The following is a 17,887-nucleotide window of genomic DNA, read 5'->3' as shown; positions in this document are numbered from 1 at the left end:
AAAATGGGGTTTATATCAAAACGTACTAGAGAAAGTGCCATTTGAGTCTGATGTAGAAGTGGCTCTGGCAGCTGAGAAAGATGAATACATTCAGGAATTTTAATTGTGCCTCCATCCAGGTCTGCTATGATTACATCTAACTGTAAGGAACAAACAAAAATATTATCAGTAGTGTATACTGTGAGCATAGTTTAAACACGCAACAGTTCAAGTTTCCTGATCTGCACATAAGGTAAACCAAACAAATTAAAACATGACTAACTTTAATGTACAAAATGCTTTTGATAAAAGAAATACTCCAAATACTTCATATTGCTGAATCTAGCTGTGAAAAATTAATGTAAACCAAAGAAAGTGAAATAAGGCCAAACTTTCCAAAGTGACTTCTGTTTCTGGATGTTCCAAGTCCATGTTCAGTGATCTAATAGGCTGTTTGCAAAAGGACACAGTGAGGACAACTGTAAATAAAATTACAAGTTTCCAGGTACCTCTGTAACCCTAGTTCAGTTTCTCCAAGCACGTGCTTAAAAAGTAAGGCTAAAATAAAATAATTGAGGATACATTTGAAAATTGTAAGTGAATTGTTCAAACTCATGACAAATACATGACAAAGCTGGAAATGGATCCATTCCTTCCCATCCTGCACTAGAATCAAATTGTTTCCCTCCTCTACTTTATCGTTTCAATGTATTTACAAAAGAATTGATGCTTTTTCTTCTTTTTCCTCCTGATTGTCCTGCCTTGCTTTCTACGGTAATATTTTAAAAACATATGCATTGTTCATATAACCATCTCTGAAGCAGAGCAAATCTCTGCAACTAAACATCACAAATGACATCATGACTATGAATATACTGGGTAGACATACTTACAAGCTCATGAATGTCATTACGAAAGACAGAATGTACGCCAATTATGAAAGGTGTTGGTGAGCTGAGAACTTCCAATAGCTGTGCAGGAAGAATTGGAATATAGGGATAACTGTGAAAAGAATAAATAAAATAAAATAAAAGCTCCTGACTTATCCCTTCACATAGGGCAGCTTTCTTCTTCTTCTTCAAAAAAAAATCTTCCTGTCACATATTAAATTTACTATAAATACCTGTATTTTAAAAACACAAAAGATGAAAGTATTTATTAAATACTTCTTTATAAAGTTCCATGCTGTTAAAAGAACATGTCATGTAAACTCCAGAAATTATGTTATAGGGTCTACAATTTACTGCAAACAAGAGTATTTTGCAAAATAAGAAAAGACTATCTATATTTGTAGCATTTATGTTATATAGATATTGTATTTGTCCACAACTTTTAGGTAACTAGGGACATTAAAGTTATGCATAATACTTCCATTTTAAGAAGATGGCTAGTTTTTGGCCGGCCACCTACAATTCAGGCTTTTGTAAAATATCATTAATAAGAAATCTTTAAATGAAATCTTTTGCTCTGCTATTGAAATGATAACTAAACATTATGTATAGAACTCTGTATTTCAGATATTGTTTACTTGATTTGACAATTTAATAAAAATCTGTGTTTTCATCAGAGCAACATGAAGATTTGTATCTAAATTGATCAATGCATTTCAACACCTAATTTACAGTTATTAAAAATTTACATTCATTACTATTTTAGCATTAGGGAACATACTCCAAAACCCACTTACAATTTTTTTCCTTCTTATTCTATATTAAAATGAAGCCCATCTCTGAAATATTTTAAATAAAAATGTGCTACTAAAATACAAGCATCTTTTAAAACACATGAGTCAGAATTACATGTCTTCTTCCTAAAAAAGCCAAATAGCTTGACATTAAGTTTACCATTTCAAAATGCTGGATTCACACGTGGCTTTTTAGAGAGAATCAATTAGTTCATTTAAATTCATTCTCTGGTGGACATTTGTCAGTGACTTAAAACTGTGACACAAGCTAATGTAGATGTTATCCTAGAATCACAGAATGTTTCGGGTTGTAAAGGGCCTCAGGAGACCATTTAGTCCAACCCTTTGCTCAAAGCAGAGTCAAGACTGAATCCAGATCAAGTTGCCCTGGGCTCTGTCCAGTTGAGTCCTGAAAACCTACAGGGATGGAACAACCACGGGCTCTCCCTTCCACTGCTTAGTTATCCTCATAATAAAACATGTTTGCCTTGCATCCAGTCAGCAACCTTCCTCTCCCCTGTTTTGGTTTATGACCCCAATCCCTTGTTCTCCTGTCATGCACCTCCTCTTACTTGTTGGCAGGCTGTTTAATAACTCCCCATATCTTTCCCATGCACTTACTCACGGATCATCACTGTCAAGTTTTACCATCCAACTGATGTGGTGAGTTAAGGTTTCTACCGTATTTGTAGGTTGGATGTTTCTCCTTTAATTGTTTCCACTGTCACGATGCAATCAGATTTTTATGAATTATGTGGACAGACCAGAACTTGTATAAATGATCATGAAAACCTTTGCTCATTTGAACAAACATAGCACAAATCTTTTGTTAAGGACAATGTAATATATATATATATATGTAATATAGTTATAAAATGTGTTATAAAATTAGTCAGAGTTCAAAGATTCAAAACTCAACTCACCTATATTTGAGGGGAAACATCAAAGACTCCAGAGCCCTACAGGCATCACTGAGCCTCTGAAAACTTGCGGAGTGAAAGAGAACTTTATTTTCCGTAAGCACGGCACAGAATAAGCTGAGTACATTTTGGATTCCTTAAAAAAAAACAAAACCAAAGAAAAAAAACCTGTAACAACGTGCCAAAAGAAGAATCAAAATTACATTACAATGTACCATTTTCTGGAGGAATTTTCAAAAAGCATATGATAAATGCACAAATTGCCAAACCCCAAGTTCTTCTACCTTTTATTTAGTTAGTGCAGCTTCCTTTCTATTTTTCAGATTGCTAAAATACTATCCAAATGTATTTCTGCATTTCAAATGTATTATATCTCCCTTTCAATACTACTTTTAAGGATTTCCTCTTCTCAGCACAAACCCCAGCAATGCTTAATAATGACTTCAAACAGTATTATGTGTATTTCTGCATAGCCTTCTGTGTATCTAGAATTCAGTTCTCGTCACTGATCCAGGCTTAACTTCTAAACCTTTATGTATCTCCATGGTTGGGAGGGGAATATCACAATGCTGAGCTCAAAAGTAAATGACAAAGACTTCCTAGTAAATACGTTCATACTTTATCCATAGAGAGCATTCTAGGAGTCACAAGGTTAAAAAAGGGCAGTAAGTGTGTACATGTCAGTAGAAGGATATGTTAAAGAAGAGCTGACTGTTTAAACAAGCCCCACTAGATTTAGGCTAAGACTCATGAATCAGATCGTGATTTTTTTTTTTTTTTAAAGACAATATAATTTACCTAGGAGACAAAGCCATGTGCTTTCAGGGAAAACCAAAAATACATTTCCTTTAAAACAAAGTCCCATCCTGAGAAGCAGATATGTCTGAGATATGTGAGATATGCTGAAATTTATGAAATTTCCTGAAATATGCTGGAATGTATGATGTTTCCCTGAGGGCATAGCTTGTGTTATCAGTAAGACAGCCTGTATTACCTTTACAAAGCTACTGCTTATCTTGCAATAATCTTCCCAGTAACAAGTGTGACTACTGAGAGCCACTATATTCATATGACAATTAACACTTTGTTTTGCTTAAGTAATTTTTATTACATGTTTTGACAAATCTTTTTTTTTCTATGATGTATGAAAATTTGCTTTGCTGGAGTGGAGCTTGGTTCATAAAGGGACAAGGATTCAGAGAGGCTTTTTGAGAAAAAGACTTAATTCTTAGGATGAACAAGTGAAACAATAACATAGTGGCTTGTGCTTTCAAAGTCCATTCTCCAGGAATCCTAAGGACAGACTCATGAAATCCAAGGGAGAGACTTGAGAGGACTCAGAAGGTTTTGTTATAATGCTGAGTGAGTTACTGTTGCAAATATTTGCTATTGTTTTCAGTGGCATAATTAATACTGCATTAGTATAAACCAAACTGCTTTATAATACACAATGTAAGGATAGTGTTAAAGAAAAACCAATCTAATTTCCTTATGTGAACGAAATAGCACTCATCAGTGAATGGTTAGAAGCTAACTTGAAATAGTGTCCTTGCTTGTGTATGTATGTACGAGGGTATGTATACATTTGAACACAAAGTTAGAAACTGGTGCCTGTTTAAAAAAAAAATCTCTGTAAGAAATTAAAAACTTGAGCTGCCCTTTTTATGCAAAACTGCCCTTGTTCCTTTCCCAGCAGATTTTAAAGATTGCTTTGGAGTATACTTTTTGTTTTAAACTAAGTTTTTGTTTTCAAGTGAAGTGGGCTTTTTACACCATTACATTCCACATCAAATATCTTATTAAGACACTGAGGAATATATTTTTTATAAACATATGACACTTTTTTTCCTGTAATGAGATACAAAAATTCTCAAGCAATCCTCTATAAAACTTTAATGTTCTGACAGGTATTAATGAGGAAAATAACCCCTACAAAACTCACAAATATTCACAACATTTGGTACAACTAAATTCTCTAAAAAAAAAAAAAAAAAAAAAATCCCTCTTGTGATCAAAGTATAACTAAAAATTCTTGAAAAAAACCCTGGTTGTCCATTCTGCACGTCTTAAAATTGCAACCTAGGCTGAGAGGTAACAGACATAAAATATCTTCTGGATGTTATTTACTATAAATTGTGTTTTACAAAGAATTAAAACATTCCTTTACTGAAAGGATTCAATTGAAATCAAGCTGTGTAAAAAGATCGCCCTTTCTTCTAGCTATATGACATTGTCTTCCAGTGGATTATGATGATTCAAGAGTCTAGAAGGAATATCCTAATTCTAATACCTTTAAAAGTCCTGAAACTTATCCAGTATCAGCATTTTCCCCTTGAAATCTCCTCTGAATATAGGCTTCCTCATCAGATATCAAAATAATACACAATTCTCAACAGTACATAATTAATGAGCACTTAAAAAAATGCAAAATTTTTACTAACAAAACAGGAGAACACCTGCAAATACTTCATATTATTTGAACACTGGCCTTCTAAAAAGATGTACACAAAACATTCCGACTTTCTAGTGTTGATACCTGTCTATGAAGCCAAAACAAAGTAGCATGGTTACACTGATTTTTTTGTTCTATTAAAAAAATTGAGAACGCATTGGCTGTACAGCACAAGATCACGCAGTCTCCTAGGAACTACTAAAATGATATACAGTTGTATAGCTAATACAGGTAATCTTCATATTCATGTACAGCGTTAACATGCATGTCTTTTAGATTTTTATCTTTACCACTGTAAGAAATGGGTTTTGGTAAGTGTCTTCAATTTACAAAAAATTTTGGATGTCTAGTCAGTGTGAGGTTTTTTTCTTGCTGATTGTTTTCAAGAGTTTCTTTTAAGAAAGCAAGTTCTTGTACATTATGTTAGAAAACAGGTCAAAACTCAGCGCTGAAGTTCCACTGAAGTTCAACTGTTCTATCTAATAGACTATGTTCTTGGTAACCAGAAAAATAAGGTCTTTGTTTCTGTAAAACTCAGGGGAAAAAAAAGAAGTACAACAACATCATTCGCCACCTGAACTCAACTACAGTAAGCCTGGAGTTCACAAGTTCTACCTTCCTCCCAAGGTGTCATTGGAGGACAAAGGGACTATATGTAAAAGGCAACACTTACTGGAATAAAAAGGAGGAAAAAAAAGAAGAAATAAACCAATGTTTTTTGTTTTTTTTTTTTAAACTTAAACTATTAAGAAGTGATGATACAGTTTGTAAAGCTTTCATAGTTTCATTAGGGAAATTAGTCTGGTTTTGCTGCATATTAAATGTGGCCACAGATAAAGCTTCAGTTTGTACTCCACAAAGGCATTTCTCATTGTAGCTTAATCAGCACCAATATAATTTGATATTTAAGATGTCTACTTTTAGCAACTATCTCCATGTATAAACTTGATGCCACACAGAATAATATTTACTGCAAACATGGTTTTATTACATTCTGCTAGTTGGTCTCTCAGATGCTCACTACATTTTAACTGGCCATGAAAGATGAATTTGAAATGTTTGCTGTGATATGAATGCACCAGATGTAGCCCCAGCTTTGCTGTTAGACAAAAGTATTGCTTTATTTGCAGAACTAATGAGAGTGACCAAAATGGAGAGCATCTAAACATATCTCTGTCATAAATTAGCAGGTCTTGCAGGGAATAGCAGGAAAAAACCCAGTAAGGACACTGGGAAATATCCAACCTTCTCTGTGAGTTTAACAGGGACAGATGAAAACCATCACCAAAGCAAGGAGACAGGCTGGTAGGGACAAGGAAAGCTCACTGGACAACTGCTCACATATCAAAAGGGATAAGAAGCATTGTCTCTCCAGTTTGGCAATCCCTGTCACATGCCCAAGTTAGCAGGTCCTTGGATAAAGCAGTTAAAAGCAGCTGTGAACTATGTACATTACTGCCTTCCAATCTATCATTGGCTAAAATCCCTGCACAAGGAAACACCTCAGCAGAGCACTAGAGAACCAAGTGCAGGATACAGATCTCCTGCACTCCTTGTCTGCACATCTGGGCTAAGTCCAAACACATACAAGAAACATGCATGGGAAACGTGTGATAGTTACCTATATGTGACCAACATAACTTTATAGATGTTCTTCACGCTGAACCTGGAATTTTCAATGGATTGAATCTCCATCTAAAAGTTATTTCTAAATAACCTAGCCCATTTTCTGCATTCTGAATGCATAAAAAGCAAAGTCACCTCACCAAAACTGGCCACATTGCAGCAGAAACAGAAGAAAAGAGACTAGGAGTCTTGTGTGTTTGCATTTGAAAATAAAATTCTTTTCATTTCTGTAAGGTACCTACAATACAAATGAATATACCACAGTGAGAGTATTTGACTTGTTCTTTATAATTAGAGTTCATATAAAAATACATAAATAACTTACAAGAAAGAACACTACAATAAAAAAACAAAAACAAACAAAAAAAACCCCTACACACACCAAGAAATAACCATGGTCATTTCTTTAGGTATCTTTCACAAAAGCCAGTTTAAAGTGAGAACTTCACTGGCTTTTACTCTTCTCTTTCCTGAATGAAAGCTTCACAGCCTAAGAAATATTAAATGTATACTGAGGGAGAGGTTCTGAAGTTTTGGGGGGTTTTGTTTTGGGTTTTTTTTTTCCACATAATAGAAGTGCTCTTCCATTGAGAAGGTAATCACCAACATTGACCAACATCTTGAATACAGGCTACTCAGTTTGGAAACGCACTTGGACATCAGTTTGGAAACGTACTTGGACAGTGACACCCAGGCTAACCACTTCCACTGACTGAAAAACTTGTAAAGCCCAGACAGCTTCTTTGGTATCAGTTGTTTTCCTTCCATCTCTCTCTCTCTCTTTTTTTTTTTTTTTTAATACTCTGCATACAATACAGAAGAATATAAAATAAGTAAAATCAAGTGGACAATATAGACACCTAATCTGGAATTTTCTTATTTTTAAGATGATAGCCACTAAATACAAAATTATTGCTCCACATGTACTTTGAAATACATGTTTTCAGGAATATGAGCAATAATAACTGTGAAGGCATTTTTCATCTGATAGACTCAAACAAATTAAAAATAGTAAGACTTTTGATTACTTTCCTTTTTTAAACCATTTAAACTACTGATTAAATTATTTGACCAAGCCACCAAGGTGTTGTTTCAAGCCTTGCATGTTGTTTACTTAAAACAAACAGTTCCAAATAAGAGCCTGAGCCCAGTTTCCTCATGCTACAAGACAAAATCATGTCTGTCTGTAACCTTGAACTGTATACTGGTCTTCAGACTCCACACTACATCCGATGCTAATTTGTCAGGGCATAAATAGACAACACGAAAAACAACAAAACAAGTTGATTTTTACAGATTACTCTTTTGCAGTCTACAGACAGACAGACATCCTGTAAAATATTATACATACGCTGGGAAATTTTGAATGGAGGCTTCCTGACCTTCACTGTTTTCAAGTATTTAAAGAATCTGTAATTTGTACTAAATTATCTGACATCCTACATCAACAAATGTATCATTCTGCCTGCTTCCTGTTGTTCTAGAATTTAAGTATTTGTTTAAGCATGATAAAAAAAAACCACATGCAAAATGTGCTTGACAAATTATTAACTGTCCTCTATATTGCATGAAGTCAAAATATTATCACTAACTTCTTCAGACTTTTGTAGAGTTATAAACATGAGGTTTGGAAACTCAACTAGTTGAATACATTATTATACCAATATGCCATTCTTGAATTACTGGACACAAGAAAAAGCTTAATAGACAAAATAATCCATAACTTAGCCAGCCTAATCCAGGAAATGGGTCAACAAAGACTGAAAAGCTTTTTTGAAAGGCCAGTGGAGAGTGCATAGTACAAGTTCTGTGCCAGGCAGTGTCAAGCTCTAAAGATAACTGGGAAAAAAGTAGAGAAAAACAAAACTCTTTTAATTTTTATTTTTAGATGTAGCTGCATAGCACCGCTAATGAACAAAATACAAGCTTAACTAATAATAAGAGGCAACAATTGCACTCAATACTCATACATGTAACCCTTGCCAAATTGCATTCATTTGTCAATCCAAAAATTACACGGTATCTCCAATCAACCACATACAGTTAAAACAAACCCAAAAAATTGCTATGTCACTCAGTTCAGGATCAATTCACATTTAGAAAAGTATGCAGTTCTGTTATTAGAGTAGGACTACACCGCACACTACATGATTAAATCATAGCCAAACTTGCTTACAAATGGAAAACGATCTAGCTGTGCCAGCAGAGAGTTTTGTGAGGGTTAATTTATCCTGCTTTCTGGCTGGGTAACTGAGAACATGAGTCAGATGAGTACCCCAAGAGATTAACTTATTTCATCTTTGTCACACTAAGGAGGAAGAGAAGAAGTCTCTAAAGCACAAAGCCTTCAGCAAAGACTCCCTCAAAGAATCAAACATTTCATGAATAAAGTGTTTGTACTAATTTCTGTGCACATAGATGCAAGCATGGGTGTAACGTGAAGTACTGAAATGAAAACACATTTTTAGAGATAAACGTTTGATTTTGGAACTGAAGGCAATTCAGTATCTGAACTACCAATGTTGCGTGTTCTTTGTAAGAAGCAGGGCAGAACGAAGACTTCTTTACAAACCAGCCTTTGGGGAGGGTGGGAAGAGGTAAGGAACAGGAGGACCACACAGAAAGATTCTGGTATAAATGCCATAAAAGCCAACTGGTCATTAAACGGCCTATCAAAGAGACTGTGAAAACAAGTATATATATAAAAAAAGATCTTTTCAGCTGATGGACAAATATTCCTACCACTACCACTCCCCCAAAGTCTAACAATATCAGCTGTGTTCTGTCAACACTGAGTCAAGCAGATGGTTGTCATCCAAACCCAAAATTACAAGGAAACAGGGATTAAGCACGGTATATGATCTACTTAGGAAGACACACAATGATGTCTGTAATTTGCATGTTGATACCACTTCATTATTACCAATTTCATTAAATCCCTCTGGAGACCTACTTAAAGGAGAAGCACAAGTCCTCTGGAGTTCTTGAGCCTTCAAACACAAGTCTGTCAATACACTGAGTGAACATGATCAGCAACCTTTTTTTTTTTCCAGAGACAATGATACAGCTAAAGACAATTAATAATAAAATATTTACGTAAGAAGGTCTTCATCCCTGAAAGACAGAAGGGCAAAACCTCTTCATATGCACAGTTTTAAAGCTATACACATAAAAAGTGAGACTGAAAAGCTCAAGATTTATATGAGTGTGTTGAGTGAATTTTCTCAGTAAAGCAAAAAAGACAATGGAAGGCAAAACAGACAAATAATGGTTTCATATATAGAAAGTACTCACATGACAGGGAGGTAAATGCCAAATTTACGTGAAAGCAATAACTTTGAATTATACTAACATAACCTGCATTACCAATTGAAGGTTTGCAACTGACTGTATGTCTGGCTCATACAGACAGGCTTGATAGGTGCTACTAAAAATAAATGTAGTTACTTTATTTTAAATGTGGGTTTTTTTTTTTTTTAAATGAACACACATCAAAACCAAATTCCAGCAAAGAATAAATGCCAAGAGAATGTCAGTCTAAGTAGGTTTACATATAAAATTAAATTCAGAGCTGTTAAGGGGAAGATAATCTTCACGCAAATCAAACATGAGGTTAATTTTTTTCTCCTATAGGGAGGGTGGCAAACAGTAATCCTGTACAAAACTAATATCAGGATACAGAATTTCTGTATAACCCTCACAGGCCCACACTAACCAAAACTCAGTGAAAGAATTTTGTAAAAGAATCTGAGTGGACTGGGATAGCAGATACATACTAATGAACTGAAATGCTGCCCGATTTCCCTAAGTAGAGGTGGGAGAGTGCTGCTGAAATGTTCCCACATTTTTAGAAATTTTTATAGGTGACTTTCCTTCTTTAGAACTGCCCTTTTAGGGAACATGAATTTATTGTTTATACCAAATATTTTGTGAAACCTTCTCTCCCACATACATCAAAAGACATTGCAAAAATAAGCGCATGCTATAAAAATTATTTATAGCAGTTAAATTAGACAAAATTATCTTTCTTTATTCTGATAGGAAATCTAAAATCGTAATTTAATGTGAAGGAGAAATTATTTGCAACTGCTGAATTATTTAAAGTAATCAAAAATAGATACTGCAATTTAACATCTCTCCAAATTGATTCATGTATGGTAAACTGTCTGAAAGTAAAGCAGGATTTCTGTTCAACCACCAACAGACATTTTAAATTTCAGAAAGAGAATTAAAAATATTTTCAAACCACCTGATTTGTTTTTAAAATTCCACTTTAGAAATCAGGAAAATTATTACAACAAAGAAATATTAACTTTTCTGACCACAGATTCAAAGCCATGGCAGGATGAACAGAAAGCAAAGTTATAACCATGACTCTTTAGAGACTATTAGAAATTATTCTGCATATAAGCTAATTATCAAAGTCTGTTATCTAATAGGGAAGTGGCACATCAAAATGAAATTACTGTATTTATCCCATCATTGTAGATCTCAACAATTCAAGAACTGTCTGGGAATAAAGCCTGAACAACTTTTATACATTAATGACAGCCTTTTTACGGGACTTAGCCATGTTAGCTAGGTAGCATCGGAAACCCAGTATGGTGATGTCCACTTACAGATACCAGCGTACCACACATACTGATCTTGAAACCTTAATCTTTATTTACTCATAGACGCATCGTGCAAACCAGAATTTCTGAAAATACAAAGGTATATGCTAAAGGTATGAACTTGGTACATTTCACTTCCACCAAGACAAGAAGCATATGAAAACACTTAATGACTTTTTACCTTGATGATGGATATAGAATCATAGAATTGTAGAAGTGTTTAGGTTGGAAAAGACCTTTAGGATCATCCAGGCCAACCATTAACCTAACACTACCAAGTCCACCACTAAACCAGTTAAGGGTAGAGTACTAATTTCATGTCTCCTGGCTTGGTGGCTGCATCATTTATAATGAAAGTAAAAACTAGGAATCATTAAGGTTGGAAAGGATCTCTAAGATCATCAGTCCAGCCATCAACCCAACACCACCATGCCCACTAAACCATGTCCCAAAGTGCCACATCTGTCCGTTTTTTGAACACCTCCAGGGACGGTGACTCCACCACCTCTCTGGGCAGCCTGTTCCAGTGCTTGACTACCCTTTCCGTGAAGAAGTTTTTCCTAATATCCAATCTAAACCTCCCCTGGCACAGCTTGAGCCCATTTCCTCTCATCCTATCGCTAACTACTTCGGAGAATATTTTTGTCATCTTTGCAGCTACACATAAACCAGCAAGTCTTGAGTGATTTGAATCAAACTACAATGACTAATTCCAGATAAATACATCCTATTCAATTACATAAAATTTTAAAAGCAAGTATTTCACTCATAGCTAAGAATAAAGCTGACAGATAGTCAAAATAGAAAATTAAACCCACAAAATTATGAGTAGCTGCAATATGAAAAAGAGCAGTATAACATATGGGAAAGACTGCCATGTGTAGTGGATTGTAACATATTCTTAGTAGAAATACTACAAATTAAATCCTGATGGAGTAAATGGATACCCATAATTTGACTGGATTCATTTAAAGCAGAAAAATATCCTTTAAAAAAAACAATGCAGAGTGAGAGTAATACCACTATGATCCTTAGAAAGAAAATATCCAAGAATGAGAAGAGTATTGTCATTCTTGAAGTGTACACAGGAAAAATGGTCAAGGATACACAAGAAATTGCAAACATATCTGTTTCCTGCCTAAAGACTACAAAGTCTTTCTCAAGGGACGTAACTACTGAAGCATTGTATTAATGGAATCAAACAAACGTAAAGACAACAAGAACAGAGGTGGCTGATCAGGATATTCTGTTAGAGCTACCTTCAGCCACTGCTGGTTGATATTCATGGAGCATAATACCACAGATATTCAAGTAAGAAAACTGTGAAACACCATAAACATGAAAAGAGAAAAAAGTTGTTTTATTTTCTTAAAAGATCATATTTGGATTCTCTGCAAAATATTTAGCAATCTTTAAAAATTCTTTCTTTGTGACATCATCTGACATTTTCCTGACCTCCTGAGATACTGATAACTCAGCCCACATTGCAACTAAATAGCAATAATTTAACACAATTTTACAAGAACAAATGGAATGAAATTTCTATAGAACGTTTTTTTCTTTCCTCTTCAGCACAAATTTCGACACTGAAGTTTTGAAATTTAAAGTTTTTCAAGGTCTTATAATTTAACTGCTATCAAGTTTGCTTTGGAATAATGAGGAAAATTATTTCTGCATTCATACCAGCAAAAACAGAAAGAAAAAATAATCTGTTCCGACTAGGATCTGTTTCAGTATTTTCTATAACCAGAGGTAAGCCTCTTTTGCCTTTTCTTAATTTGTTTGTTTATTTGTTAGACATTTGCTTTTTGGCATTTACATTTTTCTCATCTCTGGAAAAAAATAATTGGTTTTCATTCTTTTGAGGTCTTTTCTGAATTCCTACTATAAATAGAAAATTACCTCTTCTCACATATCTCAAAAGAAATGTTCACTTAACTGTTTAAAAAAAAAAAGTAATATATAATTTTATTATTTTTCATCTTATTTGAAAAGCTTCCTTTTAAAAAAAGTTCATTAAATACAACACTTTATCAAATACACAGCTTCAAGTTTCTTTACTTTAACAGTAGCATTTACTTTTGTCAGATAACTTTTCTTTCCGAGATTTAGAATTTGCTTAAAATGAACTACTGCATATTGTGTCTCCCTAAAAGAGGCATTAGTAATACAGTTTGAACTGGATAAAAAGCAAGTGAGCATCTTATTTCATGTGCTTCGTTGTTCTGCAAAACAGTGAACACTACAAGAAATACTGATCACCGCCTCCCAACACATTTCAGAATCCTGTCTGTTGACGGCTGGCATCGTGACACCAGCATTATACTGGTAATGCCCGAGCTCTCAGTGTATCCATATATAACAAACTAATGTAAAAAACCTGAGTAGCGTGTACTGAAGGAATAGTTTGACATACCCAACTGTAAGCTGCTCTAATGGCTATCACTGAAAGGGATGGTCTGATCCCACCCATATGCTGCTGCTGCTTTCTTACACGTGCATTAAAGCTCACTAGAGTCCAAGGTGAGCTAGTTCAAGCTGCAAGAGGGACGGATCCGTTCTCATGGCAGCACTTCACTATTAGACTGACAACCACAGCATCAAACCACCACCTGAGCCTGCTGACAGAAAACAGATGTGACTTTCCCTCCTCCCACCCTCCAAATATTTTCTGTTAACTTGGTGAGATAAAATAGCTCAGCACGGGTGAGCCAAGCACCACTTTAGTACAGGGGATGGGGCAGGACTGTGCAACTGGAAATGGACATTCACAAACGGGATCTGCTGCCCGGCAGTTTATGCTGCTGGGGAAATGAATCCTCAGTTACTGTCCACAAAGTGCAGTTACTTGGGAGTGCAGAAGAGTCCCTGTACAAAATTCACTATCACAATACCCCTTTATTTCCAACAGCATCTAAAAGAACACTTTCTTTTTGTTCTGCTGTTGCAGCAGTACAGGCCCATTAGCAGTAAACGCCACATCAAATCACTTGGTAATCTATTTGTTCTTTGACAGACTATGCAAAACTACTTAGAAAGCTTGAACAACAAATTGGCTTTTGCTGGGTTATAGAGCTAAGCGCAGCTCACTGGCCATTGGGATTTAAACTGAAACTAAAACATAAGCCAGCAGCATCCACTCATGCAACATGTGGCACCAGGTTCCACAGGCTGGAGAGTATACAATTTATGCAGATCAAAGACAGAGTAGAAGTTTCTTGATTATATACTTCAATAAAACTGTCTTAATTTAATCATACATGCTGTTAAATTCCAACAAAGGGTATATATGTTCCCATCACAGGATATATGACATCTCATGGAAAGAAAAAAAATTGAGTGAGTTGACTAAGAAGTTTGTAAACAACCTGACAGAGGTAAAAAAGTTCTGGTTCATACCACTGAAGTCTCATAACAAACATGGGATGTGGAAAGGGCCCCACATTGACGCTCTGATCTCAGTGCACCTCGCAGTTATATCTATTACTGTACTGAAAATGCTACATTTGGTCACTTCATACGTTGTGCAGATCAAATCTCTCATTGCTTAGCTGCCCTTACATTATTTCTGAACATAATGAAGTATTAAAATATGAACAATTCTTGCTCTATGTTGAAGACACTAGGATTTTCTTTGTCAACAAGTTGAAGCCAGCTCACGTGCTGACTGTGCAGTGACCATTTCGTAATGTTTCCCAGCCACACAAATGCACATATATTTATCAGGAATGTCTTTTCCCGTTTATACAGTAATTCAATATAGTCATCTGTTGGCCTAAAGTACACTACACGAGAGGCTAAACATTGTATCTCCCCTAAACCAGAATTAAAATAATGAGAAACTACTACATTACAGAAAACATTCCCCAAAGTGTCAACAAACATAGTTGAAAGCAAAAATTCTGGGTATTTTAATATACCCTGGCTTTAGAAATATGGGACTGAAGGGTCTGCAGTGAAAGAGTCCAGCCTTTTACCATCATGACTGTATCAGACAATCCCAAATTGATCAAGCTTCATCTTAAATGTAGTGGTACTGCTTGTCATTACTACTCACAACAGAAGGTGCTTCAGAATTTTTCTCCTCCTATGGTTAGAAATCATCTTTTATCTTCCAGCCTTAATTGATTCATGACCTTTTTATATTAGTTTGTTCTTGATGCTCACCATTTTCTGTAGCTTAAGCAGGTGTACCCACGAACTCCTCTCTCTGAACAATATTGATGTAAAAAGCAGCAAATGGTAGCACATATGGTCTATGATATGGAGCAATTACAAAATACAGCAGGAAAACCTAACATTCAAAAAGCAGCCTTGAAAAGCCAATATGAGCAACAATATGGCCAACAATTTAAATATTCCTTTCAGATTTTGGGTTATTTGGGGATTTATGCTTTCCTAAGGAGGCTACACTTTTTAAGCAGTAGAACTACTTTTACTTTCATTCAGAATAAAAATGTAAAGCATAGCATGTCCTACAAGTATTGTCAGTTTAAAAATTAGGTACCACTAAAGTTAGCTAATTTGAGGAACATCATAATTCAGTTTTTCCCTTTTTGATTGGATAGGTATTTTCTAATAATAATGGTAAAATTAATTATATTTTAATGTTGTTATATAATCTTATAAAATGTATACAAAAGCTATATGAAAATGACAGTGCTATTTACGAAGAGTCATTGGTTGGGTTTTTTTTAAGTATAAAATATCACCCCAAAAAAATCTTCATCACAGAAGCAGTAAGTTCTGGCTCTACTTCCTATTGTTTTCCTGACATGGTTCCATCTAAGATCTATATGCCTTAGGAACTATTGGACATATATCAGATGAGAGTGCAAATCTATAAAATAATAACTGCCACTATAAAAAGTAAAGTCAAAGAGACTTTAACAGGTAGCCATGGATACCCCTGTTGCGCAAAACACTAGGCTGAAAAAGAAAAATTGCTGTAGACTCAGGGGTCTTTTGATAGAGCTGAACAAGAATGGGCTAAGCCATATATCAAAGCGGACTGTTGAAAATTAAGCCATGTGCCAAAATACTATATTTACAGACATTAAACTAAGAGCTTCTCACATATTTTTGCCCACAGCCTGAAGAAATACTCAAACTCCTAAACATTAATATGCACCAGTTGTTCCACAATCCGTGTCTACATGACCAACCTGGTCTAACTCTGAAGTGGGCCTACTTAGAGTATGGGATTGGACCTTTTGACTTTCAGAGGTCTGTTCTAACCTAAATTATTTACAGTTCTATACAAGCTCCTCCATCACGGTAAGAGCCAAGGAATTCGGCTAACCCCTCTGTGAAAGAGCATTTGTCAGACCATTCAAGACAACCAGCTTTACTTTCCCTAAGTGCAAAACACTGCAGATAACCTTGCACCAACCGTGACTGCTGAGTGTGACTGCTGTAAGTTCACACACCATAAATGCACAACCTGACTGTGTACTGGGGTAACAGAGGAAATTTCTAGTTTTGATCATTCTTAAAAAGAAAAAAGATAAAATTTATTTTATTAACAATAACATAAACAGAAGTAATTAGCAGCTAAACACACATTATGATCTCTTACTTACCTAATGCTTTTTTATGAATAATCATCCCAGTGTTTAACTATGGACCAAGTACATCTATTTTGCTGGAAAAACAAACTAGAAGCAAGTGCCATTCCTGTATCATGCCACTAGTCAACATGTATCCTTTGACTTACAGTTAAGCCAGCATTGAGTTACCCTGTGTCGAACTCTACTGTTTTCTGAAACTGAAGAATTATTTAAAGTAGTTCCATTCACAGTACTGGAAGTGACATACTTCTAATACAATTGGAATCTTTCTCAAACAACACTCTGTAGTCCAGAACGCAGTTCCTCCACTTGACTTACACATTCTAAAAAGCTAGAAGAACCAGCCACAGCAAAAGTTAAAGACTATCTGTGAAGGAGCAACAAGGTAATTTATGCTAGCCCAGCAAGAAGAAAGTCAAATTCCAGGGTCACTGAAAAGGGGAGGTGAAACCAATATCCACAAGTATCAGACTGCACAATTGGGTTGTGCTTCTGGGAAAGGCAAAAAATTTCTGCATCCTGCTAGCTATTGACTATCAGAAATGCAAAATCGTGTTTGGATCTGATTATTCTAGAAAATCTCCAACTTGGTATTTAAGACCTCCCTTATCATAAAAGAAGAAATTAAGTTCAGGACTTGTGATGGAGGGCACTTAGGGCAGTGTCTTACGATCTCTCATGAGAGTGTACTCTTTTCCCAAGTATTCAGGTTCTCCTGCTCTTAAGCTACACATGACACTCAACTAAACTTTTCAGCCTCTCCCCTATACAGGACGCAGTTTAACCATAACAGCCTTGTAAATCACCCACCTTTGACAGCACTGCTAATATTGCACTCTTTTGGTATATATGTGTCTACTAATTTGCACCCTAAATTGTGACAGTCAGCAGACTACAAGATCATCTTTTTCTTCAGCAAAGCAAAATACCTCGCACTTGGACTTTTCTGCTGTCCAGTGGTGTTGATGTCTGACTCAGCACAGTGATTCTTTGTACTTAGAATTGAAACAAAAAATTACAGATGATCCCCACCAGATGATCCC

General features: G+C 35.3%; 1 protein-coding gene across 1 annotated transcript in view; it reads right to left on the bottom strand.

Moving 5' to 3' along the window:
- SBF2 (SET binding factor 2) overlaps nucleotides 1-17,887 on the bottom strand; it is a 288,299-nt gene that overhangs the window by 119,209 nt on the left and 151,203 nt on the right. The window contains exons 7-9 of the mRNA XM_075713224.1: nucleotides 2,587-2,719; nucleotides 873-981; nucleotides 27-140 (exon numbers count right to left, since the gene is read on the bottom strand). Of these exons, the coding sequence (XP_075569339.1) occupies nucleotides 27-140; nucleotides 873-981; nucleotides 2,587-2,719 (356 nt within the window). The remainder of the gene's footprint in view (nucleotides 1-26; nucleotides 141-872; nucleotides 982-2,586; nucleotides 2,720-17,887) is intronic.

Source organism: Pelecanus crispus, chromosome 6 (assembly GCF_030463565.1).
Source record: "Pelecanus crispus isolate bPelCri1 chromosome 6, bPelCri1.pri, whole genome shotgun sequence".
NCBI lineage: Eukaryota > Metazoa > Chordata > Aves > Pelecaniformes > Pelecanidae > Pelecanus > Pelecanus crispus.
The sequence above is the reverse complement of the archived record's forward strand: the minus strand, read 5'-3'. Positions and strand labels throughout refer to the sequence as shown.